The following is a 17,075-nucleotide window of genomic DNA, read 5'->3' as shown; positions in this document are numbered from 1 at the left end:
TGTCTCAAATATGTTATATGTTTCAAGTAGGCCCCTATGTTACATATGCCTCAAATATGTTATATGTTTCAAGTATGTTATATACAGTGTATATATTTCTTAAATGTGTATATTGGTGTCTCAAATATGTTATATGTCTCAAATATGTCATATGTCTCGAATATGTTAAATGTCTCAAATATTATGGCGTATCTCTCAAATGTTATATGTCTCAAATATGTCATATGTCTCAAATATGTCATGTCTCAAATGTGTAATATGTCTAAAATATGGTATGTTTCAAATACATGTAGGTTATATGTCTCAAGTAGGTTATATGTCTCGCAAATATGCCATATATATCAGTCTACGATATTGTCTTGGATTTATTTATTATTACAAAAGTGTACTTCATTTAAAATTAAAAATGGGGGGGGGGGGGGGGTGTAAACGTTGCAGTCAACGCATTAAAAAGACCAAAGACCCGAAACAATGAATCAAGGTTTGCAACATTGAGTAATGACGTTATTTAGGGAACTTACGGAAATTGGGATTGTTTTCAACTAAGTAGATAATTAACAGTGCTCAGCCGAAGGGGAGTGGTTAAGCCAACCCCATTGGATCCCCCATTGCATTAATGTCTGTCAAATGCCACAGTCTCCAGCAAATTAAACGATAACACTTAAAATATATGTTGAAGTTTGAACTGAATTTTCGTCAATGTCTCCATATTGGAAGACAAAGGTCGTTGACCGCACACAGCCCTTTCCCGATGCCGCCATACCACCGACTTCAAAGCACCGATTAACTGCAAACCGCCCTATGCTGGCCCACAGCCGGCAACATCAAACATATTTTTTGACCCCCAAATAGGGCCTATATTTTCTCCTAAAGCGTCGTGTTCACCCAAGGTTGTCATCAGAGGCCAGAAATGAATATCCGAGCAAGAGAGTATAAGCCTATATACATGTACTTGCAAATGATATATTTCACTAATCAGTAGAAATATTGTTCAAGTAACTTTTGGGTAGGGATGAGGGAGGGTTCCCCATCAATGTCTAACTGCATGAACTGGATCCACCTCCGATTTCCTGAGTTACGCAACTATTCATTGACCCACAGGGACGAATTATGCCTGTTTTTTTGTGTGTTGTAGGCCTATAATATGTATAGCTTGTCGTGTCCCGAAGGTTCAGTACCCGGTACATACTTTTCCCACGGCCTTTGATCCGTCAGTGATGTAATTTTTTGTCGCACAAAGTACAAACATGTGTTTAGACGATTTGTTACTAGGCAACTTTAAATCCAATTTTTTTCCGTTGCATGATGATGACCGATTTTATCTAATATCCGTCTGTTCATGTTCGATACCGAGTCCTTTAAAATGTGCATGGTTTGAATCGAAATAGCCCGTACGTTGCAGAGATCTAGAATCGGTCACCATGGGCGTCGCAATTATGGAAATTACTCGACTATTCAACACTGCTTTATGCAGTAACTAGCGCGGATAATTTCGTGGTTCCAGTAGAAGTTTTTGATTTCAGTGGAGGGTGACCGAGGGGAAAAACCTGTATATAGCAGCATGTACGGATGGACAGTCGTCAAATTTGTTGTGTCACCCCCCCCCCCCCCCCCCATTTGAAGTGATGTAGCAACGCTTTTTAAAAAAATTGGGCCTAGATATTACAAGCACTGTTCTGTTATTATTGCAATATCAATACAAATACAAATCGCACTAATGGGTTCGTATTGTTTTTCGATTTGGGACCTGATTTCAATCATCTGCATGCCCCGTGCCGGTATCGATATTCAATATTGCCCCAGTTTCCCATGTTCCCAAGTTGCTTGTAATTAGCCGTGACGCAAAGGAGGGCAGGCGGTAATGGAACTTATTCACGAGGTAGCCATTTTTGTCATGCACCCGTCATAAATTATTAACTGTTGAATGGGATGGCGCCAGATTAGTTATGCAGCCTTATTTTGCTTTCATTTTATTTGTTTAATCTGGCTTAAAACATTAGGGAATGTTTAATTGCTAATTTTAAATTGTTCATTTAAGCAGACAAACTTGTAAGTACAGCACTAGAGGGGCCCGCTATGAAATTGTATGAAATTGAGCAAGCTGAATATTTCGAAAATAATTTTGAAATTGGGAAACTTTTGACTCACCCTGTAGGCCTATAGGCCCTATTGTTCAATATTTGTGAACAAATATTCACTTTTGGAACAAGGGAGTTACTTTGTCGTTTGAGGTTCGTCCATGGGTTGACGTGTTAACTTATTCAAATATCGAAACCTCGAATAAAAACACCCGAAACGTCTTTTCAGGCATGCCCAAAACAGTACAGGTGAACCATACCAAAGAGCATAAGTTTTGGTAACAGAATAATATACCGTGACAGCCGCCACCTGCTCAAGAAGTATTGTTAGGAAAGAAAGTAGTCACCGTTAATAAAGGAAAAAAGGAAATTATGAAATACCACAAGTATGAAATACCACAGCTGGAAAATTGTTACAGTTGCTTGTTGAGTCTCCCAGCGTGAGCGAAACCAAAACCCAGCGGTTTCCCATCCGCGTGGTCACGGCGAGGTCATTGCAGGGACCAGTCGGTGTATATAACCATAACCGCCAACGCCAACCAGGGCAAAACCTGCTCGGTGAGCGATCGAGGCCGCACATCATTACTCTCTTACCAGAAGTCCGGGGAAATTGTTATCAGCACCGAGATATTGCCGGGTGGTGTCATGGGTCTGAGACGGCTTCTGACCCCGGCGGCGCTGCCGCTGTTCTGCGCTCTTCTGCTCGGCGTTTGTCCGGTCCGTTCGCAAGGTAAGTTGGTTACGATCTGCCTTTTGTTTTTGATTATCTGATTAGATTTTCTTGTCCAGGCTTTTGGACAAGCAACTAAAAGAATTATCGGATTAGATTTACCTTTCTTTGGATGGCAGCTTGAAAACCGTACGTGACATGTCGAACTGGATGGGATGTGAGCCGAGCACATTGGCCCGCAAATGTTGAGGGCAAGCTTTTTAGGCGTCAATCGCTTCTCAAAAGTGCGGGAACATACTTTGATCAGAATAAATGTGAGCATGAAGCGCGAATCCCCAACGGCGTAGGGTTTTGGATTCCAAACGCTCTGTGGTGCGATCTGAGGCAATTTGCTGACCACTTTAACCATTTTTGTTTCAGCAAATAATCATCACATAAGCATTTTCGAGTTTGAAGTAATTGAATCAGCTATTCTGAGCTATAGAACCATAATGTAGGCTTCAATGTTTATTCAGGGACGAAAAAAGTGGGAGTGGGACTGGGGACATCCCCCCCACACACACACACTTTAAATGGGGGAGGGGGGGGGACCGACTTGTTCCCCCTCCCACCCCATCAATTGACGCCCATGGTTGAGGGCGAGGATAAATGCTACCAGCGTGCAGACCTGAAGCTCAAGGGTGCATGAGTACGTATATACGTGTACATGCACTATACGTGGATGTGTTTATGCCATAAACAGAAACTGTTATGGGCCTACATTAATGCGTATTTCGCATTATTTGTAACTAGGCCCAACTCCTACTGCAATGGGCAACTTAAAAGGTGATTACCCAAGCGATCATTGGTAGACCTCCAGTCGCGCCACTTATTTTGTAGGGAGCAGAGCCAAGACATGACACGCACTGTTTGACATTTCATTTCCCAGTATATTCGGCGTGACAGATCTGCTCAGTGGAGCAACTTGAGAGTTCAATAGCTCCCTTTTCACTTTTCAGGTCAGGCTCTAAAGCTAATTGGCAGGGCATACATAAAGAAGGGGAAAAAACGGTGTTCCTGAAACTTGAAAGCCGCAGTGCCAGACTATAAATGCACGAAAGATTTATCCGTACAGCTGCTCAATGCCAACAATTAGGGCTAAATATATATCAAATATTTTGTCTGGGGAGTCAAAAAAAGACAGACAAAACACCGAAGACAACACTGGGTAAAATTGCGCTGATAAGACGAATAAAATGACATAAACAGGCAGTTTATAGCTGCGGTGCAATCACGTCGTATGTCAGTCATACAGTTTCGGTTTAAATCCATCTTCTGATTTGTGGGGAGTTAGGGGCCATTCAGAATTTTCAATGTTTTAAAATTTCGACTTTTTTTCCAAATTATTTTGACCCACCCACCCCTAATTTCGATTAATAAAAAACTGAACATGTATATGTACATGCACTTGCATGTACATATACTTGAACATGTACAGGTATACCTATGTACATTTGTGTCTAGTTCAGTGACGGCGTGAAGTTGTCGGTCTTCCTCTTTTGCACTGGCGACCTTAGTTTTCTTGTGTTTTGCCAGCTGATACGCTGTTGGGAAAGACAGGTTGCAGTCTTGGAAGCCACAAACATGGCCGTGGTTTTGTCGTTTTCTGGATGAGGTGGATGACATGTGACATACGAGGTTGTGCCTGTCACGTGAGGTGGCTGAGAAAAACATTTGCTCGTACCCCCGCCCTGTTTGCAGGGCGGGGGGGGGGGGGGGGGGGAGGGGTACGAGCGAAAGAAAAACATCAGGTTTGGGCAGACATCACATCACAGGCTGCGGTCCTCGTAGTCTTGGAGTCCAGTGGTTGAATAGTTCAGTTTTTATAGCGATTGGTAATCGACGCCCGCGGCATGTTATAGAGCCGACCTATACACCAGGTACCCTGCTGCCTCTGCACGGCCTAACCGCTAAAAACGCCCAGCGTCCAAGTCTACTGAAAAACCACCTCCCTCCCATGCCACAGTGGGTCTATATACACGTACATGACGTACATATACAGTACATATACAGGGGATGGAGTTGAAAAAGAAACACGCATCGCGATATCGGAACGCTTGCGCGTAGTTCAGGCAAGTCGAAAGATCTATCTTTCTCTGTTTTTTTAAATCTTTTTTCCATGGAAAGTGAATTTCGATTTTCAATTATTTAGCTTGACCCACCCACCCACTATTTGGAAAAAAGATCGAAATTTTAAAACATTGAAAATTCTGAATGGCCCCTTAGTAAAAATGAAACTTTATCAAACATTGGCATACTTATGATGTGTAACGGGAAAAGTCATCCAAATTGCATTGGAGTTTGTCAGGTCGGGGATGAACATCACTCGGATGTTGGATTCGGAACCGGAGACGAACCGAGGTTTGGTAAACGACCTGTTTATAATTTCGAACTATGCACAACCAAAACAAAATGTTCCTAACATTAACAAACGCAATCTCATCCTGAGTCTTCTCAAAAACCCTCAGGGACGAGGCGTAACTCAATGGGAAGACTCTGACACCAAAGGGATCGCTGTTTATTTATGAGTTTCAATTATTAAAGGTCAGTTGAAGAATGCTTGCAACTGACCCGCAAAGTCGTAATTCAACAGGGGCGGCGCAACCGGTGGGGGGGGGGGGGGCACTTGCCGCCCAGACTTTACCAGACCAACAAAATTGACCCTCTCGCTGTCACAATGTGCCCCTTGAGATGAAAACAAAACTGCCCCTCAAAGGCACACATGAAAGCATTAAGATCGCGCTTTAATTGTCTCCTCTCTTGTGCGAAAGTGCCCCCCAAAAACACCCCTCTCGCAATAATAAAATTGTGCCCCTCTCGAGATGGGAAATTGGCCATCCAAAACAATAGAGCTCCTTTCGCGATTACTGATTGAGATGGGAAACTGCCCCTCGAAAGCACAATTAGTGCCCGCTCGCAACAGTGAAACTGTGTCCCTCTCAAGATGGAAAACAGTGGCCTGTAAAAAGTGTAATAGTGCTCCTCACGCGAATAAAATGGTCACTAATTGGCCATCAAAGCAACAGTGCCCCTCTCACGAAAAAAAAAATGGTCCCTTTGCCTAGGCCTAACTAGTCAAATTCAAGGACGGCCCCAGAGAGGCAAGGTTACTGCCGGGGGTGTGCCGGAGGCGAAAGAGGTCTCTCAAGTGAAAAATTACCTTATTTGAGAACAATACGGCTATATTGAGACTATTTTAGGAATGGACACTGTAATTTTTTTGAGTAAGGGAACTAATATATTTTTTTTTAAATTTTGATCGCAAACATTTTTGAAAGTGTAAATCAATGTTGTTAATAAATTTTTTGTCGGGTAACATGTATTCTTTGCAATGTGAACGAAAACAGGGTCACAATTTTGTCCTCTTTCACACCGACGGAAGGTGCTTTTTTTTCTGAGCAAGTTACCCTTTTTGGTGATGATGCCCCCCAGTTTGAAAAGCGTTTCGCCGCCGCTGAGGTACACTGCAAAAGCGAGCACATTATTACCTTGACCCACCCAGCTGACTACAGCTAAGGTCAACTGTGCAAGTTTGACTTTTTTTTCTAGTCCAAAATAACTAGAGTGTTAACAGAGTGAATATTTATCGACGGACATGCATGTCTAATGCCAAGCCAATGGTATATATGTATATGAAAAACATACCATTCAACAGGCACTCAACTGAACTCAGGAGTATTTTTTTTCAATCCAAAATGTCCACTTGGTGTCTCCAGTTTGGGCTTCATCAGCTCAGTAATTATTGGTCCATGTTCAGAAGCATCAAACCTAATACGTTTAGGGTATTTGTTTCGTTCAGGGGCGTAGCACGGTCATTTTTGTTGAGGGGGGTAAATTTGTTTGAAAAGGGCACTTGCAAATCCGGCCGTGGTGAAATGTTGACAAGTTTTTTTTCTCCGGACACTTGGCCTCCGTAAAATCGAAAAGCGGAGGGGGGGGGGGTGGTACCATCTGTCGATGGGGGCACTGTTCAAAACCGACGACCATAGTGCTTTTCATGCGATACATGTGCAAAATTCACCAAAAGGCAGCAAAAAAGGCAGGTGCCGCAAAAAAGGCACCACTTATTTTTTAAAAAGGGCACTTGATCAGAAAAAAGGGCACTTCTTAAAAAAAAGGGCACTCTTTACAAATTATTGGGGGAGGTAAGCCTGTTGAAAATAGGACATTTGAATGGCAAAAGGCAGTCTTTAAAAAATATTGGGGGGGGGGTCAATACCCCACTTACCCCCCCCCCCCCCACCCCACCCCTGGCTACGCCTATGTCGTTTGGTTTTGGAAATAAAGGCTTCTAAATGATTTGGGTGCCGAAGATGAGGTCAAACCAGAGACAAAGGCAAGGTTTGGAAATAAAAAACCTCACCCTTTTCAGTTGACACGATTATGAACCTTGCTGTTAACCGTATATCTGCAATAAAAACTTTGTTTCAAAGGCATCTACTTTAGGGTCATTTACCTGTCTTTGTGATCCGTGGAACAGATTAAAAACCGGCGTTTGTGTTCAAAATTCCATAACTGGAAAAGTAGATGAGCGATTTGAATGATTCTTTCACTAAAAGCAAGCTTATTAATTGGGCTTTCATATCTTAGATTTGGAAAGCGCTAATTGCAGGACAGCCTTAAAAAATAAGGGGCTCCATTTGGGTTTCTTTTTTTTTGTTACTCGCCCTGTATATGCCTTTGAACAACAATAGCAGTTTACTGAATTGACAGAAATTACATGTTCTGAAGAGATACGTTGATAACTTTTTATTCACATTCACAATTCACAATTTGTCCTCTGCTTTTTCGGCTTTTTTTGTGTGTTAATACTTTTCATTTCAAGCAGTTTTTTTCTTTTTAATTATAATAATAATAGCTTATTTGTATGGAGCTCGGTAAACTGAATCGAATTGTAAACATTAACCCTCCTGCTATCTGAGCAGTCACATACAGTCAAAACGTCCATCCACTTCCACTGCCATGCCTTTTACACAGGCTACGTGTAGTCACGAACAGTCAGATCATACTTCAAGCAAGTACTCTCTCTAGTCAAATTCAGTCAATAGAAAAAAGCAGGAAACTGGTGACACAACTGTCTTAGCAATCACCTACACTCAACGCACAGTTGCAACAAGTTACATAAACAGTCACAGCCAGTCAATATTGCTGTATGTAGGCCCTTAACTGTTGCAAACGGTCACTTGATTGATTTCGACCGAAAGGACAACTTGACACAGAATGTGCATGTGTTTGCATAGGGGGTTCTTAACTGCCATAATTTCCCCCCTTTTCGCTGTGGACATTTTCATCCAGGTCCCGAATTCTGGAATGACCAGGCGCAACTCACCCTACGCAAAGCTCTTCACCGCCAGCGCACGCTCAACACAAACGTGGCCAAGAACGTGGTTTTCTTCGTAGGTGACGGTATGGGGATCTCCACTGTGACGGCGGCCCGGATCCTCAAGGGGCAACAGGCCGGCAACCCGGGGGAAGAGACGGTGCTCGCTTGGGAGGACTTCTCGAGTCTTGGGCTATCTAAGGTGGGAAATTAACTGACCGACTGACTGTGGAGTGACTGACTCTCCGACTGACTCCCCGACACGCCGACTGACTGACTGACTCTCCGACTGGCTGGCTGGCACTCTTGACCCGGGCAGTGTTATCGTATAGCATTGCCCCCAAACGCCTATGAATGGGTTAAATCCATTGTGTAGACACGATGACCCTTTTATCACAATAACCATTGACCCAGAGGATCATCTATTACAGGTCACGTATGTCTCACCCCCTCAACCCATCCACCCATAACTCATTTTTTTTGTAAACAACTGTAAGCATGCATTTTCCCCATCCCTTCCCACCACTTAATCTGATGAAAACCGCACTTAAGCCCTTGAATTAGGCCGATCTTATAAAGCACTCAATAAGCCCACATTTTAACCATGTCTTCCCATACCCTCTCACTAAGGTGGCCACACACAAGTCAACCCAACTAAATGCATGTAATCACCCACTATGCGTGTATTCTGTACCTCCTCTAACTGTCTACTCGCTAAAATGAAGTCCACAAAACTCTCCATGCAAGCCCACACAGACCAGTTCATCCACCAAATTCAGCAACCTATCAATCCATCCACCAATCAAAGCCCTCCAAGGCCCACACACCAACTAATCCACCACACTCAGCCCATCCACTAATCCACACCTCCCCCCTCTATCTCAAAACAAGACCTACAGTGTGGATCGTCAGACTGCCGACTCCGCCGCCACGGCCACTGCGTTCTTCAGCGGCGTCAAATCCAACGACGACATGGTGGGACTAGACGACAGAGCCAAGGTCGGCGACTGCGCTTCAACCTTCAACGCCTCGGCCGAGTCCTTCCTAACCTTGGCCCACAAAGCAGGTGACGAGAAAACGATTCCCTTTTTACTTCATTCAGTTCAATCAAGAACTTTTTGTTTTTCTTATTACTACGGTATAGACCTACGGCGCGGACCGGCAAGTGTCGGATTCGGCCGCCACGGCCACAGCTTTCTTCTGCGGAGTGAAGGCCAACGATGCCACGTTAGGACTGGACGAGACAGCACTGTTGGGGAACTGCTCCACGACGCGGAACGCGTCTGTTGACTCCTTCCTCACGTCTGCTCACAGAGCAGGTGACCAAAGTTGCCGCCCGTCAAAAAATAGCCTTTTTGACAAAGCCATTGTGACTTTGGAATTCGAAACTGACCAGTTTAGCCTAGAGGCTTATTGAGCGGAGACTCAAGTTCCTAGCGCAGGTAGAGTGACGAGAAATTTAGAACGAGAAAATCGGAAGAATAACGTACAGAAAATTTGGGACGGGACTGAGTCAGGGCGGGACTGAGTCACGATGGCTTTTTCAAAGGGCTAGCCGTCAGTCCGTCCATATCTGTCGGTTGCTCCTCATTTTGTCACCATGATAACCAGGTTTTACTCATGTCACTACGTCTGGTCACCCTTTTTGTCGTTACCATCACCACATTCACAAAGTTGACCACCAACAGTTATTATCATCAACATCACCATTTTCGCTTGACGCCCTCATCACCATCATCATTGTCGTCCTCACCACCAACACCACCATGAACAAATTTACCCTGAGCTCATCAAAATCAGGATGATCGCCATCACCAACATCACCAACGTCACCTTGCTCCGTCACCATTGTGTCTCTTGTGTTGTCCTCATCCCGTCGAGTCTTGTCTTCGTCATCACATTTATCTTTGCATTTAATGATTCAAGAAGTTACAGTTGGAGCTGCTTTTTTATCCCTGGTTCAATTTCTGAGGGCCCTTTTCTTTTACAATGCAACTCCAATATTAAAACGCATTTAATGTTGAAGTCGAGATTCTTGTGATTGGTCACGAATAAAATACAAGTCTCCGTGTTCGGTCACAGGTAAATCAAGCCACAAGTCTAGTCAAAGTTACCAGGGACTGAATTTGAATAGCTTGTGAGTATGGACTGGATGACTTGCGATTGACTTGTGGTGGACCTGTAATGATTTTGTAACTGTCGCAAGTACCGCCCTCTACGCCCCCAAGAGGGGCCTTGTCGCGAGCGATTAGAGCGTGGAGCTAGAGGGTTGCCGGCTCGAATCCCAGTCGGACCAAACACTGGGAAAACTCTCTCTGACGACCCAACAGTAAAATGGGTACCGGTACCTGATTCATTCAGGGAAGGTAAGACGGCGAGAGGAGAGTACTGGGCACCGCCACTCATATGCCGCGTCCAAGACACAGTGGACCTCTAACATCCCACTGCCCCTACGGCCAGTAATGGCTGTGGGACCTTTACCTTAACACAAATACCTCGACTTCAACACTGTCGAAAGCGTTACAGTTCAATTTGATTTTATGAAAGAATATAATAACCTTTAATCAAATTTATTTTCTTGCACCGCCTGTCGTCTGCCGCATGCATGACGTACTGTATGTTTAGAAAGCCCCTCCATGCAGTATAAATTGCTGAAGGTTCTGAAGGTTAAATGATCTCATTTGTAATAGATGGGTTTAGCTGGTCTACGTCTCAACCCTTTTAACCAATCAACTAGACTAGTTAACTGATTCGATCTAGGGAAGGCCACTACTCCTGAACCCGTTTAACCGATTGACTAAGCCAGTTCAGTAATTCAGGTTCTGTTTTTAACTCGTAACCAATGAACTAAATTCAATTCAGGTAAGGCCACTGGTTTCGTGACCACGTCCCGCGTGACCCATGCCACACCTGCCGCCCTTTATGCCCACTGCCCGGACCGTTACTGGGAAGACGACGAGGATGTGCCGTCTTACGAGCGGGCGCTGGGCTGCACCGACATCGGCTCACAGCTGGCAGAGAACGGTAAAGATTTTGAGGTAAGTTCAGTATTCTTTGTTTTATCCGTCCGCTTGTACCTTGACGTGTCACGGGAGAGGTAGCAGATGGTCACCAGCAAGCTGGATGAAGGCTCTGAAAGGGGAAATGCCGTGTTTCCTCATTGTCTCTTTGACACCTTTGATCCAGGTTTTCATTGGTCGCCTTCTCGTTTTTCAAAGACATTCTGGTTGTGTACGCCAGGTGATGGTTGTCCATGCGAGTGAAGTGTCAAAACATCTGTTAGGGCTGGATTGCAGTAACCGGTCCTAAAACTGATCATGTGCATTAGCCGGTCTTCATATCGCAGAGAACTTCAACTTCAAGTTGATGCCAAATTATTGCTTCCATTCCGTTTTCTTATTTTCTATAGGTGATTATGGGAGGAGGCAGACGCGAGCTAACCAGCAGGGATTTCATCGATCCGGAATATCCGGAAAAGGACGGACACCGCGAGGACGGCCGTAACATTATAAGTAATGCCACCTAGAATCGGCAGAGGGCGCCATACAGTCTTTACAGTGCCGGGTCAAATTCGACACTGAGAACTGTCGAATCTGTCCCGGGACATTTAAGAGTGGAATAACCACTTCATGTTATGGTACAACTTCTTACAAACTTAGGTCATTGATCTACGATGATTGTTTGGGTGGAATACCAAAAAAAGCTCCACATTTTGGTTATAGCACAGAACTAAAAACAATTTCCAAAACGGACATCCATTATACTACTGCGTTTAACACAATGTTCTTAATTTTGATATACATTAAATTTTTATACATTAAAATTTTTTTAACCCGAATTAACCAACAAGGTAAAGTCATACCAAGGACAGGCAAATAATCCTGCCCAACAGTGTTTTACACATCTTTTTTTACATTGTACATTACGAAATCCGATCCGTGGAATCGTGCGTTTTTTTCGTATTACAATTCACAGTTGCTTTTACCGCACGCAAATTTTGTTCCATCTTGTTCAAGTTATTAAAAAAGTTCGACTTGGAAAAAAATAATTGATTACTCATCACATTGATAAGTCTCCAGTTTTCTCATTCGCTGATCTCTCTTAATCTTACAGACGAGTGGCTGCTCAGCAAACCACAAGACCGCAGCAAATACGTCTGGAACCTAGATGACTTTAACAAGGTCGATCCAAATGAAACGGACCATCTGATTGGTTAGTGGAATCATCACTTGGTTTTGAACAATAACATTTATCTACACTGTAAACAAAGTTGCCCGTAATTTTACGGTAGAAGAACTGTCACACAGGTTGCCAACAAAAACACGTACAATTACGGTCAGTTACGGGTTTCCTTAAATGACGGTGACCGTAATTTCAACACGAATTTCCCATAAATGTAACAGTAATTTGCCGTAGGAATACAGAGTGGGGTGGCGGCTTTTTCTGTTTACCATTTTGCTTCCTACATTTGTGGTTTTAGCCCTATTCGAGAGGAGTCACATGCACTTTGAAATCGAACGCGCGGATGATGAGGGTGGGGAGCCCTCTCTCGCCGAGATGACGGAGAAGGCCATCAAGATACTGCAGAAGGACCCGGATGGTTTCGTCCTCGCTATAGAAGGTAAAGGAAAAAGCGCCGTTGACGCTTACATCTGACATTGCAGCTGCTTTTTTGTAGCTGGGCCTTTTGTATGAAGCTCTAAAAGTCAGAAAATTCACCTTTTGAAATCAGGTCCCACAATAATTAATTACAGTGTTAGAAAATAGATTTTTCTCTGAAAGGATGTATGACTTAAATCAAGGCTAGCACTTTGACAGCTCGATTTTCGAGGACCAAAAACCGAAATTCCACCGCGCGTTAATTTTAACTCACTGAAATCGCATATTTTGAACGCAAAATTTTAATACCGTACTTTTTTTTTTACCCCCGTTAAGGAGGTTATGTTTTCGTCGGCGTTGGTTTGTTGGTTGGTTTGTTGGTTGGTTGGTTTACAGGATAACACAGAAACGTATGGACGGACTGTCTTCAAACATTTTAAGGGGTGGTTCTAAAATCAGTAAGTTTGATCATGTAAAAATATAACATATTTCTCTTCAACTATTATCATTCACAATCAGGTGAATCTATAATCAAGGATTAAATTGTGTGATTTTACGACAGGCGCCCGCATCGACCACGCCCATCATGACGGCACGGCCCGGCTGGCCCTCCTGGAGACGCTCTCAATGGAAGAGGCCGTTGCCAAGGCGATGGAGCTGACCAATGAGGAGGACACTTTGGTCATCGTGACGGCCGACCACAGTCACACCTTGACGATCGGCTCCTATGCGGACCGCGGCAACCCCATCTTAGGTAAATATACCGATGACTATTTTTCCTTAGCATGTAATTCAAATTGGGATTAAGAGTCCAAACGGAACGGTACAGTCCGTGATTTAAAGAAAGACGTGTGTATTTTATTTTATTAAAAGCAAACTTTAATGCTCGAACCTGATTGGTCGGTCCATGACGAGAACAATGTCGTCTTTTCCTGTATATTACACGGTCCTTATGCACGGAGCCAGCTGCAGTACAGCGTTTTTTAAGCTATACTTTCCGTTGTCATATATGCCTATAGTCCTAAGCTACTGTGTTCATTTTTCTTTGAAACAGCTTGGCAGTTTTACGGACTTATTTGACTTCAATGGAGTTAAAAGAACTTGCTATTTGGCAACTATAAGTGATCAAGTAAACCGTAAAAATACCATAGATCGTGTGCGTGGTGTATTTCTGCATCGTACTTATAAGACGCCTCGTTCGTGCTTTGTTGAGGACGTCAACCTTAGCACAGAGTTGGATTTTTCAGGACAGCAACCAGGGGCGGATCCCTGCGGCTTTGGCCAAAGATGCGGGGTTAGCTGGCCCCGGGAAGGGGGGAGGAGAGGGAGTAAACAGGCATGATTTTCCTATTGGCGGCCGAAAAGGGGGGTTACCCTCACCCGTGGATCCGCCACTAGCAAACTCGCTTTTGTTTTGACACATTCATGGTAACTAACACAGCACCAGGAAAGAAACAGTGGCAATGTGTACCACTCCAGGGGTCAACTGGCTGAGGTTTTTGCTCTCGATCATCCCCATCTCTCTTCCTTTGATAGGACTCTCTGGTTATGAAGGCGAGGACGACCTACCGATCCCAACGCTATTGTACGCAGGCGGTCCGGGCGGAGAGCTGGAGATGAGGAGCTACAATCGCACGGGGGCCAGGAGGAACCTTAACAACATAGACACCGGTGGGTATACAAAATAATGAATAAGTTTTAAAAAGAAGGGTGTTTCCTTGGTACGCGTTATCCAAATCTCGTCTTCGTCTCCCGGCTTCGCCTTCACACCTATTGAGCCTTCAATTTCAAAACCAGATGGAACTACTGTCCTACCGGGCACCGCGTGTTAAGATTGGATGTTGTCAAGGCGAAACACATAGCTTCATGCCTGCACAGAGTCGGAATCTCCCACGGCAAGGGTTTATGTAGCCACACCCGAGACGGAATTGATGTTTTAAACTCTTTCAAGTTGAGCTAGTGTTCTCACGAGTACACTGTGTCCATTCCTGCTTTCGTAGTCAAGAATTTCGAAAGGACCAGGGACATATATCTCTCGTGATTAAACTAAGGCATACACCCACGACTGTGATGTAATTTATCGTAACTTTGCGGGGCTTTTGTCAGGCGCCATTTTTGTCGACTGTAACTTTTTTTGGTTCTCGGTTCATTGTTCACATCCTTTTAGCATGTTAAAGCCGTGTTACAATTATTAGATATTTACTGCAAACCACTCCGGCGCCCCATATCGATTGCCGCACGCACATTCTAACGCGCATACTCTTTGTGCAACTTTTTACTGGAGCGCCGCGCAGCATGCACGCAGTTGCAGCTGTCAGTTTCGAATATCTGAATATTCGGTCCAACGCAGTTTCGAGTAAATGAATACTAAATTATTCGAAAAATGGACAGCCCTGAAAGGAGAACAGATCCAGCATCGACCAAATTGAAACTAAGTCGCAATAAGTCCGCACATATCTTTCCGTATATATATGTTTACGGTACATACGAAGTGTGGACATTCCTTTGTTTTCGTATAGTTGAGAAAAACTTGTGAAAAACTCATTTTACTCACACTGTGAAAACTCTTTCAACCCATTTTCCCCCTATGATTCCCTTTAGTGTTACTCTGCATTTTGCCACGGATTAACCTAACCCAAAATGCCTCTAAACCTGTTTTTCAGAGAGGGGGGAACACTGTGTGGACGTGGGCAAGTCCACACAATGTCGCTGCTATCCGTGGACCTCTTTTGTTCGGAAGTCCACACAGTGAACGTCATGCTTGTACAAGGGAATTTGCCCGTGGGGTTTCATTGCAAAATTGCTTTTCCCTCCTCTCCGCAGAGGATCTGGAGTTTATTCAACCGGCCATCATTCCAGCCCATGACGAGAGCCATGGCGGCGAGGACGTAGCCATCTACGCCAACGGACCCATGTCGCATCTGATCCACGGCGTCCACGAGCAGAACTACATCGCGCACGTCGTCCGCTACGCTGCGTGCCTCGACGACAGCAGGGAGAACTGTGAAGCGAGCAGCGCGCCCCCTAGCGGTAGCCTTAGCCTAGCAGTGGGCATTACTACTTTTATATTGTCAACGATATTTAGTGTGTAATTAATTACGAAGGCTTATAGGTATAGACGTATCTTTCATAAGATTTTCACGTGATATGTTAACATTAAATTGAATCTTAAAGTACTAGTTATTCGTCCTCGTGGATAAACCCAAAGTTACATTTAAAGGACAATTAACATATCTTCGGGATATTGGGCATGGAATGTTTTGTTGGAAAAAGAACACACAGAGAATGGTTTATCAGCAAAACATAATATAAAGTATACACCTGTTTTTTGGCGACTGACTACCGATTCCAAAGCTTTCGTGTACATTTTATTATTTTACTTTATCGTACTATCTGGACCAATTTGTAGCATTGTAAAAATACCTGATAAGAACGGCAGTTAACAGGTTAACAAAATATATAATTATAATTATGCCGATGACCCCACATTACGCTTTATATTCATCGTTATTGGTACATTGTAATTTAATTACTTGAGTTGTACAAACTTACCTTTTGATGTTCGATAGTTCGATCGACGTGGTTCCTCAGTATTGGTAAAATGATTATGTTTGGATATCCAACTATGATTAACCAAAATTGGACCAACGTTTCCACCTCTTCTCATTTACTTTTTCTATATTTATAGATAATAAATTTTCGTTAAAAAAAGAGATAAATACCGGCACTCAGGGGTGTATATTTAGCAGTCGTGTGGAAATGGTTTATTTGAGTTCATAGTAGTAATATAAACGTTTTGAAAGAAGCATCCCCCAGAAATCTCAGAGATTGTGTAACATAATCATAACTTCTGGGTATTATCACTGTTCTTCCCTAGATTTACAGTTGTTCACATATCCTTCATGCGACACTTAACACGTATCCTCTATACATGCTAGGACTCACGCTCACAAAAATTAGTCAGATCTCTCAAATAATCGATTCCATCACTCGGTTTATTCAACGTCATAGATCATTGGCACCAGACCTCATATGAAATTTCGATATAAAATTGTTGATTATTTTAATTATTTTTAGGTCTACAATCGAAAACATCTTCTTAGTAGTGGCAGAACCTTAGCAGGATCCTAGCATATCCGGGCAGGAGGACATTCGTATCGAATTCACAGAGATGTCTACCACGAATGATCTACTACGAATCCCAAGAATATGTACACATAGCCACGAATAACACTACGAATTAGTACGGTTGTCCTGCGGATGTCCTACGGTTGCACTACGGATTGATTTTCATGACGATTCACCACGGAAGTTTGGAACAGTTTAACACTTCCGTAGCCCCTCCACGAATACCCAAGGAAGATACTGT

The 17,075-nt window shown here is 43.5% G+C and overlaps 1 protein-coding gene across 2 annotated transcripts; it reads left to right on the top strand.

Moving 5' to 3' along the window:
- Positions 1 to 2,562: 2,562 nt before the first annotated feature.
- LOC119743504 (alkaline phosphatase-like) lies at positions 2,563 to 16,417 on the top strand. 2 transcript variants are annotated; one of them, XM_038219923.1, is made up of 10 exons: positions 2,563 to 2,808; positions 8,083 to 8,309; positions 8,999 to 9,173; positions 10,970 to 11,145; positions 11,517 to 11,619; positions 12,221 to 12,319; positions 12,588 to 12,728; positions 13,269 to 13,460; positions 14,243 to 14,377; positions 15,530 to 16,417. In XM_038219923.1, exons 1-10 carry the CDS (start codon positions 2,724 to 2,726, stop codon positions 15,796 to 15,798), a joined length of 1,602 nt encoding a protein of 533 aa, XP_038075851.1. In that variant the 5' UTR covers positions 2,563 to 2,723; the 3' UTR covers positions 15,799 to 16,417. The 2 variants fall into 2 exon arrangements, with proteins under 2 accessions (XP_038075851.1, XP_038075850.1); XM_038219922.1 differs by lacking the exon at positions 8,999 to 9,173 and adding an exon at positions 9,252 to 9,426 and having other exon boundaries at positions 2,612 to 2,808.
- Positions 16,418 to 17,075: the final 658 nt, after the last annotated feature.

Source organism: Patiria miniata, unplaced genomic scaffold, assembly GCF_015706575.1.
Source record: "Patiria miniata isolate m_02_andy unplaced genomic scaffold, ASM1570657v1 HiC_scaffold_6, whole genome shotgun sequence".
In the NCBI taxonomy this organism is placed as follows: Eukaryota; Metazoa; Echinodermata; class Asteroidea; order Valvatida; family Asterinidae; genus Patiria; species Patiria miniata.
The sequence above is the reverse complement of the archived record's forward strand: the minus strand, read 5'-3'. Positions and strand labels throughout refer to the sequence as shown.

Excerpts from the sequence above, each read along its gene's own strand:
- LOC119743504 (XM_038219923.1), top strand. The coding sequence starts at position 2,724 with ATGGGTCTGAGACGGCTTCTGACCCCGGCGGCGCTGCCGCTGTTCTGC. Across the intron at positions 12,729-13,268 it reads TTTCGTCCTCGCTATAGAAG|GCGCCCGCATCGACCACGCC; the intron begins GTAAAGGAAAAA and ends ATTTTACGACAG. Across the intron at positions 13,461-14,242 it reads CCGCGGCAACCCCATCTTAG|GACTCTCTGGTTATGAAGGC; the intron begins GTAAATATACCG and ends TTCCTTTGATAG.